This window comes from Phalacrocorax aristotelis, chromosome 3 (assembly GCF_949628215.1).
Source record: "Phalacrocorax aristotelis chromosome 3, bGulAri2.1, whole genome shotgun sequence".
NCBI classification, from domain to species: domain Eukaryota; kingdom Metazoa; phylum Chordata; class Aves; order Suliformes; family Phalacrocoracidae; genus Phalacrocorax; species Phalacrocorax aristotelis.
Window position 1 is genome coordinate 35,691,090 of NC_134278.1, and position 19,633 is coordinate 35,710,722.

General features: G+C 37.2%; 1 protein-coding gene across 5 annotated transcripts in view; it reads left to right on the forward strand.

Moving 5' to 3' along the window:
- The window catches only part of MYO6 (myosin VI), a 115,888-nt gene that overhangs the window by 40,641 nt on the left and 55,614 nt on the right, over positions 1-19,633 (forward strand). For all 5 annotated transcript variants that reach the window (XM_075087124.1, XM_075087123.1, XM_075087120.1 and 2 more), the window contains 6 exons: positions 4,416-4,489; positions 6,523-6,652; positions 7,636-7,741; positions 9,650-9,705; positions 11,938-12,035; positions 13,804-13,968. In XM_075087124.1, the coding sequence (XP_074943225.1) occupies positions 4,416-4,489; positions 6,523-6,652; positions 7,636-7,741; positions 9,650-9,705; positions 11,938-12,035; positions 13,804-13,968 (629 nt within the window). The remainder of the gene's footprint in view (positions 1-4,415; positions 4,490-6,522; positions 6,653-7,635; positions 7,742-9,649; positions 9,706-11,937; positions 12,036-13,803; positions 13,969-19,633) is intronic.

Consider the following 19,633-nt stretch of genomic DNA (forward strand, 5'->3'; position numbering starts at 1 on the left):
TTTCCTGCGTGTAACCCATTCTCAGAGAGCATTCCTGTGGAAGTACAGGTGGTTCACAATAAATTTTAAGATAACCTTCCCAAAACTGGAGACAGGAATCTGGACCCACTGGGGCCACTGGGAAAGGAAATGGGTTATAGTGAATTAGATACAGGAGTGCTGCTGGAGAAGGAGTTTTGAGGTGAACTTGTATGATAAACTTCAGTGCTGATCTACAGAGCTTTTATTTTGTTAAACATTTTATAGTTAGATATGTGGAAACAAATACAGATTTCAAATCTGGGGATAGGGGACAGAGTAGCAAGGAAGGTGAGTAAGCGCTAGCGTCAGCTTTTAGTGAACTGTTAAACAAATATTTTGCTGCTGTTGCTCTGTGTGAGCAAATCACAGAGGCTCTCCTGTCTTGAAAACCTAATGAAGGCAATTCTTTTAAACATTTCTTGTGGTGCTTACTGGTTGGTGAAAATACTAATAACTTTGTAAATGGTGGGCAAAATTATCTTCTGTTGTTACTCATTTAAAATAAAGGCTAGGACTTTGGAAGTTGTTTAGGTGATTTAACCACAATTCCTGTTTTGGAATAGGGGCTAGTATTTATATCCCGTGGCAGGAAATACAGCTGTTACAGCTGTTCCACAGGGAACAAGATGAGACCTGAGGCTTATGACCTGACTTAGATGGTACAGTGTTGTTACAGGTAGCTGGTAGCCTTGTTTCCAGTTGCTTATATTTTTGCAAACATTACGTGGGTTGAAATTTTTCAAAGCTGGTGTCTGTATTCTCTGCACATGATGGTTGTTAGGGAAATGCATTTAGTCTGTGCATCTGTCACAGTGATTTTACTGAGATGTCCTGGCATCTCGGTGTCCTAGTGCCAGGGAATTGAAATTTGGAATGAGATTATGGAAAAAATTTGAGATTTGCACAAAATACTATTCAATTAAGTTAAAAGAGTCTTTCTATCAGAGAAAATGTCTTCCTTGGCTTACTGAGTAAAATATAAGACTTGAAAATTCTCTGTCCAGTAATCCTTTCTGTACCAAACATTATTTTGAGACTCTTCTGACATACTCTCACTTTTTGTTCACTAGTTGATATTTATCAACTGTGTGAAACCCAATTTGATTTTCCTTTTATGCCAGAGAGCATTTGTGCTGAGTACATTGGTCTTTAAGAATAAACTTCATAAAATACTGAATGCTTTCAGTCTCTGTATAATACTGTTCTGAAATATCCTGAAAACCTAGTTAATAATACACTTACCTTTCCAACCCCTGCTTTAGTGATTAACTCCCTTCTAGAAACTAATTTGCCGAAGTATTGCTTTTTTTGCACCCTTAGTCTTTCATATCCCGAATGCAATAGCTGCAAGAGACACCTTTTTGAGAATCTATCCCTTCCTTAAATGAAAATTTTCAGTAAAAGCATTTTCCTTTTTTTCTGATTCACATTCCTCCCGCCCCCCAGTTTTGGGGTGTTGTCACCATGTGTGGAATTTCTTTTTTATGGCCAAGAAAAAGGAGGGCAAAGTATTGGATAAAATTCTTTTTTAAAAAAAATTCTACAGATGTAGAGCCTTGCAATTACTTGATAAAATTATTTTCTATACAAACCCTGCTTCATTGTGTGCACAGGAGAGCCAGGGTAGGTTTGACGTTGATGTTTCCTAGCCTTTAGTGGCTGACTTAATTTCTGTGAACTTTGTGTGCGTGTATAAGTAAATATATAGTCTATTAAACGCACATACATACACTGGTTCTATTTAAGCATGAGCCATATGAATATTCAGAATTATTTGGTGACTTCCTTTGCCTATGAATATGGATGCCTCTTCTAGAGGATTTAATCTAAAGTTGCATTTTAAACTTGCTGACATAAGCCTTAGTTTGCATGTCTTAACATTCCTTTGGGGAGGAAGCTCCCATTATGCACCGAATCTGCAGGTATAACTGCTTTAACAAGCCCTGGAATACTTTTGCAGAGAGGGTACTGGGGCTGCACTGAAATCTGGGGTCCTTTGTTGTTTAGATAACTATGAAGTTCTTATTAGGATGCTTAATGGATGACTGTTGCCTTTAAAATATACTGCAGACCCTGAGAGGTTCTTATGAAGGTACAGTCAAGGGAGAGGACTGTTTCTTTTAGTGTATGTCGACAATTACTATATAGTAGTTTGTCAACTTGATGCTGAGAATCCAAACGACTTAAATTAGCAAACTTCAAAAGTTAACACCTTGTTCCCTCCCCCAAGGCACACACAAGGGGAGAAGGGGATTTTAACTTTCATTAGAGCAAGCTGGAGTTGCTGTTTCTGGCCTATTTCTTTTTTAGTCTCTCTCGGGATGACCTTGTTAAGAGGTGAAGGCATAAAGAGGTCTGTGGAGGCAGACTTGCAATTTGTGGTCCCAGTGACATTTTCTCAGCTCCATGGACTGAGTGTTCCTGGGGAGGGGAGGAGGAGAAGTCCTGCTGCGCAGCGCCAGGTGCCTGCGCTCGGTTGCTGCACGTACCAGTGATGTTACGTGGGGGTGTAGGTCTGCTGGGATGACAGAGGAAAGGCCGTGGAGATTGGGGCCAGCCTGCTGCTTCCTGAAGGTATCATGCACAGGCCTGATTTCAGGGCTGTTATGACCCAAATGGAGATTTCACTTAGTGTAAAGCTGAACGTGTGCTGTGTGTGCCTCCGCCAAGGCAGGGGTGCACATGCAAGGGATGTTGCGGAGGAAGATGGCTTCTTCTAAACAACCCAGAAGTTGCAAGGTCCTTTGAGAAGCATGAATGATTCCAGCCTTAAGAAGCAAAGCTATATTTGGTCACATAAGGGAAGGAAGGGCTGTTATTCATTTGAGCTGCGCAAGCCGGAGGGAGGCTGCACACTGCTGCTGAACCAGCCTTTGTTTCAGCCAGTCTGGTGTAGGTGGTAGGAGGCAGAGAGCTCCACAGCCACTCCATGGTCCACTGCGGGAGGAAGGGTGGAAGATTGAAAACGAAAACACACATGCACTTGAGAAGCTCCCATAACCCTTTGCCAGTATCTTTTGGTTCAGCATTGAAGAAGCTGTTAAGAGCTGCTTCCTGAGCTTGAGGTGTCCTTGCAGGGCGAGGTGGCTGGGCAGGTTGCCTTTAGGTCATAACAACTGGCAGCCCTACTTACACTTTTGTATAAATAAGTTGGAATACATTTATCTCTGCTGGATCCCACGAGAAAGGGTATCAGTCCAACTTGAGAAACACTTTTGTTGGTCATTATAGATTAGAGGTGCATACGTGTCCCTTGTGTGAGGTGCAGGGTAACAACTGCTATTACAGGCACAGTGCTTACCCCATCAACAGTAGTCAGATGGATACAACTTTTTAAGTGGCGCTAATGCTGTAAGGCTTACCAGGATGGTAGTCAGTCAGTTGTAACTAGAGAAGAGTGTTGTACACCTGAATTTTAAGCGGCAAGAGGATTGAGCATATTTTAAAACGGATACTGTGTAATGAGGAGTGTCCTCAGCTGGTTTAGGGATAATGTTTTCAATATTGTTACAATGGGAACTGGTAACAACCTCTGCAATTAAGGCTGGTAACACTTTCCAGTGCTTTATAGCTGAAAACACGGACCAGCTTTGCCAGAATGTGAACCTGTGCCATCTGAGGCTTTCTGTGAGTGCCCACTCGCTGCCTTGAGCCACTGCCTGGAAATATTTCAGCACAGTTGGTTTGGTTATTTTATGTTAATGAGCTAAGGAGAAAAATAAAGCTAGGCTTTGTTGTGTTAACAGTTACCCCCCCCCCCCCCCCCCCCAGCAGTTTCCTCGAGGAGGCTTAACAGCAACAAAATTCAGAATTGAAACACAAAAGGTTGCATTGGTGCCTGGTGTTGCCGTAATGCCTGCTGCCACCTCTAGACAGTATTTCCTGATTGAATTGGTGAATATAAACATCTAAAAATCACTGGAAACCGGCAGTTATTCTAAATATCAGTCAGGTGGCATTACCCTGGGGACACTGTGGCCGAGACTGGAGAGGGGAGATAGAAGGAAGGAAACAGTCGAAGTTAGGGATTTTGGGAGGCACTGATTTTTTGCACTTACAGGCTGGCATGGAGGGAGGTGCACCGTGTTCATAGGAAAGGCTGGTAAAAGGGATTTTTTGCTGAGCAGGGCCGTATTGAGACTCCTGGAGTCTGATTCTCTGATGTCTAGCAACTTTCTGTAACTTTAGTTGTACAGTAAGGAGCAGGTCTACGGTTTTTAAGGCGTATGTTGAGTCAGCAGTTCTGCCTGAAGACATTATAAAGAAATGATAGGATTAAACTGTAATCGAAGAAGGGAAGTACAATTCTCCTTAATCCTAAAATTAAGGTTTTTTGGCTGTACACGAAGGTAGTCCTGAGCTCTTAATGGTATATGGTTGTCTTTTACTTGCAGGTTCCCTTATGTATTTAAATGAGGCCACTCTCCTTCACAATATCAAAGTTCGGTACAGTAAAGACAGAATTTACGTAAGTATTACATGTCATGACAACCAGTCTAATGATAGATGTCCTTTCAAAAAATAAACAAAACAACTGGTCCCGATTATGTTTTTCCTATAACAGAAACTAAACAGAAACGGTGACATTGGAAGGTGAGAAGGTTTCAGACCTTTATTTTTTTTTTCCTCAATTATACCTTTTTTGAGATCTGATCAATGTTACCTAATTTTTACCTAATTTTTCTCTACACGTGCACCCATACCACAATGTTGTATCCCAAAGGTCTGTTCCTCCAGGTAGCTTACTTCACCACTAGAGTAGCTGTTAACAAAGATGGTTTTCTTTCTTCATTATTTTTGAACGAAGCAAACAGGTGCCGTCTTTGACACCTCCCAGCTCAGATGTCCATCTTAATGTTTTATATTGCTATCAAATTGCCTAATTGTACTTAATGAATTCTGACTAAATTACATTTTGTCTTTGCCATCTGCCTGGACACTGACAGCTGTGAAACAGAAGATAGGAGTTTTCTTTCTTTTTATTTTTTTTCTAAAAGAAAGCTGGCTAGTGATAATATTAAACAGTTCTATGTATTTTCCAAGTGTCTTTGTTAAATTAATCAACTTTTGTTTTAGTGTACTGTTCTAAAATGAATTGAATTAGTTAAGCCCTTCTATATAAATATAGAAAGTATAGTTGTTTTCCTTTGTTGCAGTTAACCTTACGTAGCAATAAATTCTTTATGGCTCAAGATCAAGCACCAACTTTAAAACAAATAAATAAAAATGGCCATTTGAATGCTGTTCTGGAAAAATAATAATTAAAAGAAACAAACAAAAAATAAAACCCAAGAAAGAGAAATTTTAAAACTGAACTCGTTGAGGTAGGATAGTATTTAGGTTCATAAAACCTTTCTTCATTGTAAACAAATACTATTAATATGTTGCCCTGAGTAGGTATATTTTCTAGAGGAAAAACAAACAAAGAAACGAAGGTTCAATTTATATTTTAACTACTTTTCCCTGTAACTTTAAGATACAGTCTGAATCAACACTTCTTACTTTTTGTTTAATGCTGGTTAACAGTATCTGTCTTGTTACTAAAAAGAAAACTAACATTAGTACTTGCAGCTCTCTAAGAGCTCTGTGCATCTGTTTTCCTTCAGTGAAATAAGTGCTGACAATAGAGACATCTGAGATAATTCATATATTGTGTGTGATCCAGCCTTCTATCAACATATCACGATAGTGCCCATGTTTCAGTTGTCTAGGGATATGCTCAGTAACAACAAACCAAATAAGTTATTCAAGCTGAAGGTTTATCTGATTTTCTTCAGAACTTTTCCTGCAAATCTGCTTTTTTCTGTGACTCAGACGCCTGTTCTGCCTTGTATGTAATCTGGTCATTATAACCAAGCTATGAAAGGATTTTTTCCCTGAAACCTTAAAAATCTTATCTTTAGTCTTTGTTACCCTAAGGAGGGGTATAAAGTGTCTTGGTTTGAGGTTATTCTTGAACTCCCTCTCTATTAGAGAACATTCGCATTATGTATTTTTCACTGTGGAAGCAGCCGTAGCTGATTTCTCTCGGCTGAATGCTTTTATTGCTTGGCTTGAGTGTGTTCCCAGGCAGGATCCTGTCAGTCCTTCCTGCTGAGTTGCTTCCATTAGATATTGAAAAATTATCCTCCTCATTGGAGGAGAGTGTGTTATGCTAGCCAGGAGCTTAGTTTATTCACTTTTGAGGAGGAGGTTGTGGTGTCCTATCCTTGATCCAGTAACTCGGACAAAAGGAAATGATCTAAAGAGACTGGGAGAAAGGTCAAATTCAGGACATACTCCACAGCTCAGTGGTTAGGAAATTCTCCCAAGACATGCTTTTTCATGGAAGTTCTGAGAAGATAATTAGAGTAATTCTGTTCCCGTATCTGCAGTTGCTGTAATGTAATTGTAAATTAATTGTAATACTTAGGCTATAGTCTTCAATAGAAGTAGAAAATTGCTGTTAACCACTTGGTTGGATACTAACTAATGGGTTGCTGTTCATTGTTTTCTTCACAGACCTACGTAGCCAACATTCTTATTGCAGTGAATCCATATTTTGATATACCTAAGTTATATTCTTCAGATACTATTAAAAAGTACCAGGGTAGATCACTTGGAACATTGCCACCGCATGTTTTTGCTATTGGTATGTATTGAGCCTGTATTTCTCTTTTACAAAACAAACATTAAATACTTTGCAGTTATCCATAAATTGCCACCTATAACAGTAATTAATTTACTTTAAACTGTTACAAAATAAAAACACTGCTAAAATTGCAAATCTTTTCATCCTTGATATGCAGTTTGAAGAACTTGGAATTTAGCAACCCTGGCAACCCTGTTATTATTATTCTATACCTCCAGTGTTTTATGTCTAAGTAGTTTAAATATAATAAATATAATTTACAACCACATAAAAACAGTAAAATTTTAGAAGTGAAGAATGACATAGTTATGATTGGCACCATCTTTCAGTGTAGTGATTTCCTTTGCCTTTTGCTATGTTACCAGCACACATGCACTGTTTCTCTTTATATGCGTGTGTTTATAGGCAGAAAGTGCATTTAAACATTATTAATGGGATAAACCTGATTTCATTTGCTTTGTTTAAGGAAAAAAAAAATTTGGAAACTACAAATCAACTTTTGACTTCTTAAAAGCCTTCCCACAGTGTTGCATTTTGTTTTGTACTCAGAGGTATAAATAGCTGGGGTTTTAGTACCTGTTGCATAACAAGAAAACTACCTACGTATTTCCCAGTTTCCTTGTCTCAGATGTTACTTGTTGCAAAGTGCAACTGAAAGTTTCCCTTTAAAGGACACATTAAAGTGAGATTGGTTACAATTTTGTAAATACATTTAATTCAAGAGATTTCATTCTAGATGGTGGTGTTTATTTTGTCCTGGATATAGTTGAGTAGGTCTTTGTTCTCAAAGACTTTAAGCTCTTAAGTGTCAGTGTTTGAGGGTGAGCAACTATAATATAATTTAACGGGAAACAGACTTTAATGAGTTGCAGTGCACTTGATTGTGAAGATGTTACATTTTAATTTTTGTATTGTAGCTTAATTTTATGCTTGCAACTCTCCTGAATATTAATATTTGTCATGTTTAATGCATTCTTTTTTAGCTGATAAAGCATTTCGTGACATGAAAGTGCTCAAGATGAGTCAGTCCATCATTGTCTCTGGAGAATCGGGAGCTGGCAAGACAGAAAACACTAAATTTGTTTTGAGGTTTGTGCTTTTGGATCAAATTTATTCATAAAATTTCTTGTATTGGCGCATTTGGTTGACATACAGACAGAGCAAATTGTGAAGTAATCAGTATGTTTAAGCCACAATTCAGTAAGATGCTTCTGTGTACACTTTAATATAAGAAATCCATAGGGTTAAACTGAAATGCTGACATGATAATGTACGGAAATGGCTATATATTCACAGAAACCTTAACTCGGTTATAGTGACATCATGTAGTAGTTATGGTTTATGATGCAGTCATTTTGGTATTGCACATCTGGTATTGTGGTAGATAAAAACATAACTAGGCATTTTAACTCTACCTTGCAAGACATTGTTGGTTTTCCCATAAATGTGTATTCCATGTTGTCTTCTCTTTAGTTTGCTTGAGCATCTAGGGCTTTTAAAACTTGATTTTCTGGATCACTGCTGAGATTCTGTAATATACTTTATTCAATCTCATTCAATACGTTAGGGTAATGGGATTGATTTATTTATCGATGTTCATGTACGACTGATGCGAAATCAAGCATATTAAGCTACATGGAGGCATGTTGCTGATACAAGAGGAAGCAAGGCCGATATATGATTCTAATGTTTTTTACCATATTTGCTTTATACTTTAACTGCTTTATATCACTCTGGAATGCTGTAACTGGAAAGCACTGCTCCGTTCAGTTTACCTGTATTGTAGGTGGCCTGATCATCCAGGGAAGCACAGTTCAGGCAGTGAGAATATACACCCTTCCCTGCCTTGTCCCCTTTTCCCAGTATAAATCTTTAATTCCCTTTTCCCTGACACCATGTATCCTCTCGTATGTATGTACAGTAGTGGTATTATCTTCCACATCCCATGAAGAATTGTCACGGCTCTGTCCTTCATACTGCTCTTCTCTGCCCCTGTGCAACCTTTAACAGATAGCTGTAAGAATTACTGCGAGGTGCTGGTAATGACTTTTACAGGGGACATCCTAACTTTGATCCTGCTAAGAGTAAAAAAAGACAGCAGGCACTGGGAGAATATCTCCTGAGGAATACTCTCAAAGGAGGTTTTTCTTCTGCTTCTCAGCAAAGGAAATTCTGATCACATGGTAGGCAAATATTGCTGCTGCTGCTTCTCCCCATCACCAGTCCCCACAGAATCCATGCACAAAGCATCATTGAGTTTTAAAAGCAGAAAGGTTTTTCCCTTGTGTGATCAGAAAGCAAAAGGTACTAATACAGCTCTGTTAGTGCTCCTAATTTTTTTTTAAAGGCCCCATTTTTGAGAACTGTTTTTAACTTGTCCCACATTTACTTGTGAATTTCCAGAAAGCATGCCCTGTGCTGGGGGGCAGGGCACGACAAGCGGGGAGAAGAAAGCTGTGACTTTGGAGCAAGTACTTTCTGGATTTTATTTTCAAATTCTTTTTTTCAGTTGCTAAATTGAATCTTACCTTGATTATGCACCTGCAAATTCCTATCTCACCATCTCTATGTGGGATTTTTATTAACACTGATAGTTATGAACACGGAAGCTGTATGCGTGGAAACAGTTTTTAGTTCGGGAAATACGTATGCAACTTTATGCATTTACTAAGATTATTAATAAATATGGATAGTACAGGAATAGTTTCGTTATCTTTATATAAAAGTGTAATTTCTATATGTACATCTAGAAGAAATTTCTAGCATGTCTTGAAGTATTGAAAAAAATCTGGAGTCTGCAAGAATATTCTTGTTTTAACAAAAAAGAAAAGTCAAACTGCATATATTTAAAAAGGTACAGGTATTTGGTACTTGTAATCAATGTGCTTTCCCTTTAGCAAATGGTTAGGAAATATGGTGCACAGACATGATAAATCCTGTTGAACTGAAGGTAACCTGACTCATGAAAGATACTGATATTTTTATCTTACTTTACAGGTATTTGACAGAATCCTATGGTAGTGGCCAAGATATTGATGATAGAATTGTAGAAGGTATTGAATTTTTCTTAAAACTGAATTAAAGGTTCCAATGTTTTAATTTTTTTTTCCAAATTTGAAATTTCAATCAGCAGTAATTAAAAAATAAAAATCTGGGATGGAAATAAGTGTCACACTTCCTAGGACATCATTTACTGGTAGTTTACCCTGATGCTAAATTCTGAAAAATGTGTATTTTATTTGTGATTCAATTTAGTTTTATTTAGTATAGTGTCATAAAGTCCTTGATCTAGAAAATGTTTAATTGTGTGTTTAAGATGAACTTCATACGTATGTGTACCCAAAATTGGATTTTACACAGTATGAAATCTGCAAGGACAAGATTATGTTCTCATTACTATCTGTCAGTACCAGGAAAGAGTAATCCCTCCTCCTCACCATAAAGTTCTCAAGGTCAGATAAAACAGGGAGGTTCTTTTAAGTTATGGTTCTACGTCATTTTTCTGTTATGCCTTTTTTTGTCAGAAAGCATATAACTCAGATTAATACTTTCGTTATGTCTATAACAGACTCCCAAACAAGGTCAGAAGAGACTCTGTTGATCATCCAGTTGAGCCTCTTTAATGTTGCATGTACTTCCTAATTGAACAGAAAACGACTTCTTGAGAAAATATAAATATCTCAAAAACAAACAACCCTCAGCCAATCTAATAATGCCTCATATGTCAGTTTTAGTCTTCTGTACCATATAGTAGATTTACTTTGGAATTTCATTACTCTGTATTTTCCTGAAAGCAAAAAGTTTTACTTTTGCTTTGAATTTTCTGGTTTCAAATTTGAGCCACTGGATTATTCAAGAGAGCTACTGCAGGCTTTAATCTCTTGTTGCTGTAGGTTTGCTTAAACCAATTCCTTAGTGAAATCCACTGTGTGCTAAAGGAACTCAGAAAGTGGCCAAGAGCTGGATAATGCCTGACACAGTATGCCATGAAATTAATGGGTACTTGTAGGTATTCTTAGAAAAGTTTGTTTTTTTCAATATAAAACCGCATCTGATGCATGAATTTTGAAGCTTTTTTGGGCACAATTTTAAAGATCACGCTTACAGCATATGTATTACTAGAGGAACCTTTAACCTATCTGAAAGACCTCTTGCAGTTTGTTTTTATTCATAATCTTTTCTTCAAAACTGTTATTATGTAAAATACCTGAATAGTTATCAAAGATCTCTTAAGAAGTCATTTTTGAAAGTCAGATTTGCATTTTCATAAGCTTTAAGTATTTAAAAAATGAAAACGTGTCAAAACAAAAAAGTTAATGCTGATGACGTCCTACTAAAGGATGCGTATTATGCATAATTTATCCAAACATTGTTGTTATTCCTTTGTTCTTTAATTTTTGTAGGAGCAGATTTGTAGATGGTTGCCAGTGGAGTTTTAAATCTGAGTTTCTGCTCACTTGGCTTCCAGTGCATATTTTTTTACCTAAAGGCCTTAAAAATTCTTGCAGATACTTTCAATGGTTGATTGTTAATGTGATTCGGGACATCATTTTTCTTTGATCTTCAGAGCTAGGAAATGCAGTCTTTCAGAGGCCTTGTGTTACAAAGCTACTAAGCACTTTCAAACTGCTTGAACTGAGCATGATATGTAGCTATATGTGTGTATATATATAAGCTTCAGAGTGCTGCCACTTTTTTCTGTATGGGCTTTAAAGTGCTTGAAAAATGCAGCCAGTAAAAAATAAAATCACTCAATCACTTAATTGACCTAATTTGAAAGGGCATTTGCAAGTTGTTTTTGAAATCAACACACTCTACTAATATGTTGTTTTATTCCCTAATCAATCTAACACGTTGCATGCATGACATTTAAATGGCACTTTTGTCTATGGGTTAAGTGGGTAGTTTAGATTTTATGAACAACTCCTCATTGGGAAGTGTCAAATTGTGTGTTATCTTGTATAGTTTGTATATCAGTTATTTACCTACTTGCTGTAGAAGAACATCACTGAATAATTTTGGTGTTTGTCTCTGAATTTCTTACAGTATTGGTTCAAATGCTTTGCAATGTTATGTGATATTTAACTATTTCATTTTAAGTTCTATCACAGTATATCCAGTACAATTTGCAAAATTGATTTCTAGTAGGTAATATTTTTCCTTTAATTTTCAAACCTTATTCCCAATAAGTTCACTGAATAATCAGTATGCATTTGTTCTGTCTTTCTTTTTGATAGTCTATTGACCAAATGTTAACACTTCAAAAATTTTAAATTTTTAAACAGCAAATCCCCTATTAGAGGCCTTTGGAAATGCAAAAACTGTTCGCAACAACAACAGCAGTCGTTTTGGGAAGTTTGTAGAAATTCACTTCAATGAAAAGGTACTGGGATTTTGATACAGATGACTGGGTGATGATTTTTTGCCATAAAATGGTAATGCTAGACTGGAAGTAGGCTGAATAGACTTGTCTTACACCATGTAGCTACTGTCCTGCTATACAGATATGATTTGTATTCTTATCACCTTGAAAGGAAAACCAAAGTCACACAGCGCTGTGTCGCTACTCGAAAAAGTGGGTCAAGTCATTAGGAAAATTGCTTCCAGCCACAATAGAATAAAAATTGTTCCCTTCATTGCAAAAAAGCATATTAAAGAATAACTTACTTGCTGTTAAGTATTCATGCATTCCTTTAACGCACAAAAAAGTGAGTTGCATTCTAGAGATAAACAGGTATAAACATATTATAATGCTTTAATACTTTAAATGAATTACTGATGTTTTTATGTATTTGTATGATATTTTGGGACCTCACATTAGTATTATGTATGTGACAGAAGTCATAGAATTGGGTTTTGTCAGAAGTACTATTTTTTGGGTGTAGTTTTGCTTGGATAATGTATGTATATACACATTCCACAACTAAGGATGACTGTATAGCTGTCCAGTGTGTCCAAGTTGAAGACTTTTGTTGGCAATACCTGTAGAGATTATGTACGTGCCTGCTCACCTTTCTGACTGAGGATGTAAAAATCCTTGCAGTTCCTTCCTGCAGAATTTAAGCTCATCACGTGGTCTTGAGCTTGTGGTCATCCCTTGGTTTTGTAACTAAACTTCAGATCATTGGCTAATAGTTTAGATAGTAAATAACCGAATTCCTTTAAGGGTAGAGGGAGTTTATCTGTTGGTTCAGTTCATGTTAATAAACTTGTGGAAAGGACCCAAATTTCTACTTGGAATGATGCATTCATGACCTGTCATCTGTCAAACACTTGCATGGTGTTTCAGACTAATTGCTTCAGCTGAAGCAAACAGCACTCAGAGTATCTTCAGAAACTGCTTAAAAGCCTGTTTCAGCTTTCCAGGGCAAAATCAGTCTGTTTATTTGAGCCCCTTTTTCACAAAACTTCATTTTGTGGTGACCTTATTAGGTCTGATTTCTGAAAGGAATATTATTACAGACTGGGGCCCTCTGAATGAGTGAATGACCGCATAACTGTAGTCAAATTTATCAGTCAGTAAATCCTTCTTAGTTGCTGTAATGGCCATAAGCTCAGGAATTTCCTTGCTATTAAGATTTGTCTAGGCACGGAATTTTATCGTAGGCCAGATAACAAAGGGCTTTCGAAATCTGTGTCAGAATTCCACCTCAGAAAAAAAGTGCAAGTGTTTGAAATAAAATGTTCACTCATAATTAGTCTGCCTAAGATGTTGTCCAAATATGTATTCTTTAATTTTAACCCTTCCTTCTCCTTTGCAAGACTCTCAGTGAAATGCAACTAGAGAAAGTTGTAATAGCATGGTAATGGCACTTACTGCCATCCAAAAAGTGTAAGCGTGGCTGTAGCAATGCTCTTTGCAAGAACTACTGGGATTCTTCCAAGGATTTCTGCTTGTTAGGGTGAAGCAGACCTTTCTTTTAAGAGGAATGCATGCATATGCAATAGACGAGCCGGGGGGAGAAGTTATGGCAAAGGCAATGGTTTCTTTTCTAAGCTTAATATGTATATTAGGTATAGATACATTTTAATTTACTTGGGAGCAGTGTCTGTTGAGCTAGCCGTGATCAGACAAGTGGAATTGAAAACCTGTGAATCTCAAATAATCAAAAAAATACTCAGATAATCAGAAAAATATTTTTTCCTCCTAGAACTCAGTGGTTGGTGGATTTGTATCGCATTACCTTCTGGAGAAATCTAGGATCTGTGTGCAAGGCAAAGAAGAGAGGAATTATCATATATTTTACAGGCTTTGTGCCGGTGCTCCAGAAGACATTAGGGAAAAACTGTATCTAAGCTCTCCTGACAACTTTAGGGTGAGTATCAGAGTTAGTGTTTGTAAAACCTCTCATATCGCCACGCATTGATTTTTGTCATATAGATCTTATTAAAAATCTCTATTTATTATCTTTGACAGACTCTTTCCTCTTACAAAAATGAGAAGATTTTTTTGTTAAATCTGTTTGATCCTGCAATAAAGCTGCCTGCTGTTTTTCCTTACTGGAAGGTTTCCTGTACTTTATGTCTTAAAATTGAGGAATCTTTGGCTGTTTCTAGAAATGTACTGTTGCGTACCCAGCTGCTAGTAATGTTGTTATGGGCTCTTCTAGAGGTGTAAAGTGTGAATTTCTTGATTGTGCTCTAACTGGGGGTAACCTATCTTTTAAGTCCTGAAAACTGCATTTATTTCTTCCACTTCCAACCATGTGTTTAGGAAGACGTAGCTGTTGTCCCATGATGCCCTCTTAAATTATTCTTCCCTTATGCTTCCCACCAAGGAGCAGACCACGGTGACAAGATGGTTTTGCTTCTCTGTTCCAGTCCATGTGCTTTCACATCACTTGCCTTCTCTACTCTGTTGCACCTTGTTCCCATGATACTGTAGTTATTTGTGCTGCTTCAGTTTTGAGCCTCTCCTGTTCCTCTCATCATACTCCTCTGTCATTCTTGGTCACTCCAGGTTACATGATAAAACTCATCAGTCCCTTTCAGCTGAAAGCTCACCCTTTTATCTGCAGCTGACCCAAAGCCCATGCTCAGTTCTTCCTGGCAAGATTACTTCTTTTCATTAAGCATAATTCTTCCTTTTAGGTTTTTCTTCACCTAATTTATTGTTTCTTGAGGAATACTTACTATTTCTGAATTTTGGCTATCTTTCCACAACCTGTTACTGATCCAGTTGGTGAAGTAATGGAGAAGCCAATAAAACACAAGTAAAATCAGTGCTGAATGTAGTACTCCTAATTATACCTAAACGAAAGTGAACTTAAAATAAACAGCAGGGAAATACGACTTGAGCCATTGTGCATACTTACTTAAAAATGTTAGGTTAATATTCAGTGGCAGGGAAAAAGACTAGAATTTTAGGAGTTGTTTGGAAGGGAGGGGAGAATGAAATAGTGAGTTATCCTGCAGTGTACATCCATCTTTGTAAATAACACACACAGTTTTGTATACCAACTTGGAAAGGAACAGTAAAATCCTTGGGTGAAGCAGAGGTCATGGTTGAAGACAAGCTCTTGGATAGTATGAGCCTTTTAATTCAATCCAGTGTGCCTGTTCTTACGACTTCTGATTTTTGTTTACTGCTTTCCCTTCTTCCCATCCTTTATTTTTAGGGGTTTTGCCCTTTTCTGCGATTATGTGGTTTCTCCTGATTAACCCTGGTTCTGTGTTATGTTTCTAGTAGCAATCCCACAAACGGGCTGGCTTTCTGTCCTACCATTATGTTCTTGCATTCTTTTCCTCCCATTTTTCCACTGAGTGGTTTTCCTACTTCAGTTTAACTTTTAACTTTTTCCTCCAGCTGTCCTTCGTCCTCCTCCCCTTCTCTGTGTTCAGATTACACTGAATTGTTTTCAGAAATGATCAACAAGTAACATGACGCATCCTTTTGCTTTCTTCCCTTTGTTGTCAGTCAAAATTGTTTCTCTATTTTGTTTTCTGTTTGCCTGAGTGACTCCATCCCCATCTCCCTTATTTTTACTCTCTTTTAATTTCTCAGTGTGTTAAACTTCAATTATTGCAGTAACTTTTTTCCTTGAGAAACAAATATTATTGAACTCTTATCCAACCAGTGCAGCTTTACTGATACAGCTGTTTCTCATTGTCTTCCTGATTGCCCCTTTTCTTTCTCTTCAAGGCAAGCTTTTGCTGTCCCTTTCAAGGTCCTTCTAAGCCTATTCAGATCTTATACTGTCATCGCCAATTTTATTAGTAGGGTGAAGACTCTTGCCTTCAGTCGTTCATTCCTGCTATTTAATTATATAAGTATATTGATAGCTTTTTGGTGTTTTTTTTTTTCCTTTTGACAATCACACTTGAACTGTAAATACCTACAAATATCACCATCTACTTTGACTTGCATTGAAAAGAAGAATATTGGCAAATCAAATCCTACTGGTAAATACTTGTAGTTGTTTGCTTGTGTTCTGTCACTTGTCTCCATCTCTCCACTGTCTCTTGTCTTATGGCTTGGTTTGGAATCTCATGGAAGCAGATTTCTGTGTATTTCTAAAATATGCAGACCCAATCCCTGCCGTGGGTTTGGAAGGGTTTTGTAACACAACCTGGGAGAACATGTGCAATTACAAGGTTATAAATGAATTGACTGTCATCTTTTTAGGCTTCCTTGATATTGAACAGGGAGAGGAGCACTGCTAACAAAGAATTGCATTACTGTATTGTTTTCTTTGTTGGTGTATCTTTGTACTTCGTTTTCTAAATAAAACTTGGACTGTGCTTCTCTGGTATTTCCCCCAAAATTTTTTGTTCTCAGTTTCACCTGAATTCAGCAAAGAGGGTCTAGAAGCCTTAAAGATACAAAGCTCCTCCTAGTTTTGTGCAAAGCAGTGGTTGCGTAGGTGATGCCTGGACTAGTGCATTCACTGCAGGGAAGGTGGGTTTACACTGGTGACCAAACAGGTTGCTGCTGCCTCTTGGCTTGGCCAAGTCAGTCTCTGCTTACTGGTGAGCCAGGAAGCAGGCACAGAGCTGCAGTTCCATATTGTGTGCGTCATACGTTTGTACTGTGGTATCTAGATGATCTTGCTCGCTAAAAGCCATGGCAGTATTTTAGGACAAGTTTCCTTACTTCCTGAAGTGCATTCCTAGGGGCCTTTATAGACCTTATATTATTTCTTTAAATACTTAAGTTTGTATCTTCTTATAATTTATCTATTTGTACTCAGTTGTGCAATGGAAACTTGATCTGATGCTTATTAAGAAGGGACTACTTCTGTTCTCTAGAAGGAAAACTTTTCCCAACAAACACAATACTTAAACCCAAACAAACAACATTTCTTTTCATATAATATGGAGCTAGTTTTCAAAACTGTCTTCTTTATTGTGTAGTTATTCTACGCCATATTCTCTTGTATGTTTTAAAGCTAAAATCCTGAACAAATTTTCAAACACATTTTTATTGTGCAGCCACTTTTCCATTAAAACTTATTTCTTGTAGTTAATAGATTTTTTTTTTTTTTTTAATTCTGGAACTGAATATGCTGTGTGCCCATTCTTGGGGATATATATATATTTTTTTTAAACAAAAACTCTGCTCATGAGAGCACACAGGTTGTAGATGTCAAGGTCTGAATTATAACCTGCTTAAAAGCAGGCTAGTGCAGTACAGTACCGAAGAGCCTGAGTGCCTTTACAGAAGGCACCCACTTGCCTGTTTCAATTATAGTTTACAGTCACACCAACCTTATTGCACCGTGACATAATTTTTTTGACTTCTACTAAGTTTGCAACAGATACTTCGATTTCCATTAAGAATATTTATTGCTTTACCATAAGTTAGTACTTGAGTTCCTTCCTGCATGTGAAAGATCCACCCTGCATGCTAAATTTAAGAATTTTAACACTTCTGAAATACTTTAAAAACATTTTCCTCCTCTGAAGTTTATAGTTTATCTCTAATTAAAGAAAAACCATAAGGTTATTTTTGTCTTTTTATGTATGTAAATTAATATAAATAAAGTTTATTTGTCACATTGCACTAAATTTTCATGAACTATCACTATATATGAGATTTTTAGGGGGGGAAAAAAAAACCTGTAAAAGGTTAACTTTCTTCCTAAATTTGTATTACTTTTGCCAAGGTTATTTTTTCTGTATTATTCTTATTTGCTGCTTCAGGTTTTATCATAAAATGGCTCTGAAAAATCATGCTTGTGCCAGTTTTTAACCACATTTTTTTGTTGACTGCATGTCTGTTTGGTTCAAATTTCACTGAAATACCATCTTTCACGCTTCTAATAAGAGATGGTGATATACTAGGCAAGGTTTGATGTATGATCAGTGTTTCGATATTAATGCTAGTGTTTTAGATGAAACAAAATGTTCAGGGAAAAAAAAAATCATACTTTTAAATTGTTTATTTAGAAAAACCTATCCCTAAAGTCGCAGTTTTGCATCGGCTCTGTTGTACTGCTTGTCTTATGCCTTTTAGCTTATCAAGTCAAAGTCCAAATTAGGGCCAGTTTGGGTCCTAACACTCAAGCATGTTTTGCTCAATGCCTGGTTTCTCTCAACTACACTCACTTGAGATGGTCCTATTTTCAAATCGAAGGTAAATCTCATTTTTCACAGAAGTGAAACAATATTAAAAGGCAAAGCATAACTTAGTTCTTCCTTTTGGCTTAAGTGATCCCTTGTAATCTCCTCCCTGTGCATTTGACCATCTTGGCATAGGTACGCAGTTGCTCTGAGCATATGAGCCAGCACAGCTGCGCTGGCTGCACCTGCCTGACCTGTCGTCTGGATTTCAGCAGCACTGATGGGTTTTAGCTCTCTGTTAGTTCATCCTTCCCCTGCAGTTCCCCTGGGGCAGCATGAGTTTACTTAGCCAAGGACTATGAAAAGTTGCCGTTTCCTTACACACCCTACTTCTAAGCACACCCACACAAAAGCATGCAGTCCCGGGCGCTCGTGTTTTAGGTTCCCCTGCAGAAATTTTCAGAAATTCAAAATCATTAGATAACCATGTGCTGAACCTTGTAGGTCTAGGTGCCTTGGACTGCACCACATGGATTTGAATGTAAAGCTTCACAGTAAATCCGTACCTGGAGTATAGTTGATGGAGATGAGAAGCTGAATTTTTTCAGATCTTAATTTCGAGAAGAGAAATCACATTCCCTTGTGTTAAGGTCACTGATGTTATAATGGGGTGTTGTACTTCAGAGCTGGGGAAAAAAAAAGTACAGTGGTATTTAGATGTTCTTTATGATAACCTCAAGATGTGTATTTATGTGCTTTAAAAATATTTCTCCTAGGTTTCATATGTAAACTTACTTGATTTTTTAGCTTTCAAATAAAAGCCATTATCTTGTGATTAAATGTCTCCTACATAGGTTCCTACTGAATGCAGTGCTGGTTCACATTCTCAGCTGGTCAGACAAGTTTCCACACTCTCTTCTTGAAAAGTACAACCTTTTTCACTTCTCATCCCTAGCTTCTGAGATCATGCTACTAATACTGTAGTACAGGGATATGTTGCTGTGTCTAAAATTTGCTTTGCTTTGTGTTATTATTGGCTGATAGAGAAAACTTCAGTATTTTGTTAAATACTGAGCTAACTTTGAAGAGTGTTCCTTGTCATTTTGTTTTAATATTAAATTTGTCACCTAGTTTTCTTCTGCTATTAGAATTCCTTTGAAGAATATTTTATTTTTTAGAATTTTGTATTTAAATGTTAATTCAAGTGTAGCATTATCTGTGGTCACCTAGTTGAAAACAACATCTTTGTTCATGGGCTGGAGCAAAGAGGCAGTTCACGTCCTTTAGACAAAGGGCTCTGTCCAAGCTTTTGGATGGAGTTCTTGCTTTCAGCTGAACGAATCAGAAAGAAAAAAATGGTGATCCCATTTTGCTAGAAGTGCCAGTCATTATCTGAATGCTTGGTCTATTCCCTTTACTATCCAACATGAGATGGATATCATGCCAGAATTCTGAATTAGGCTTTTAAAAAAAATTTTT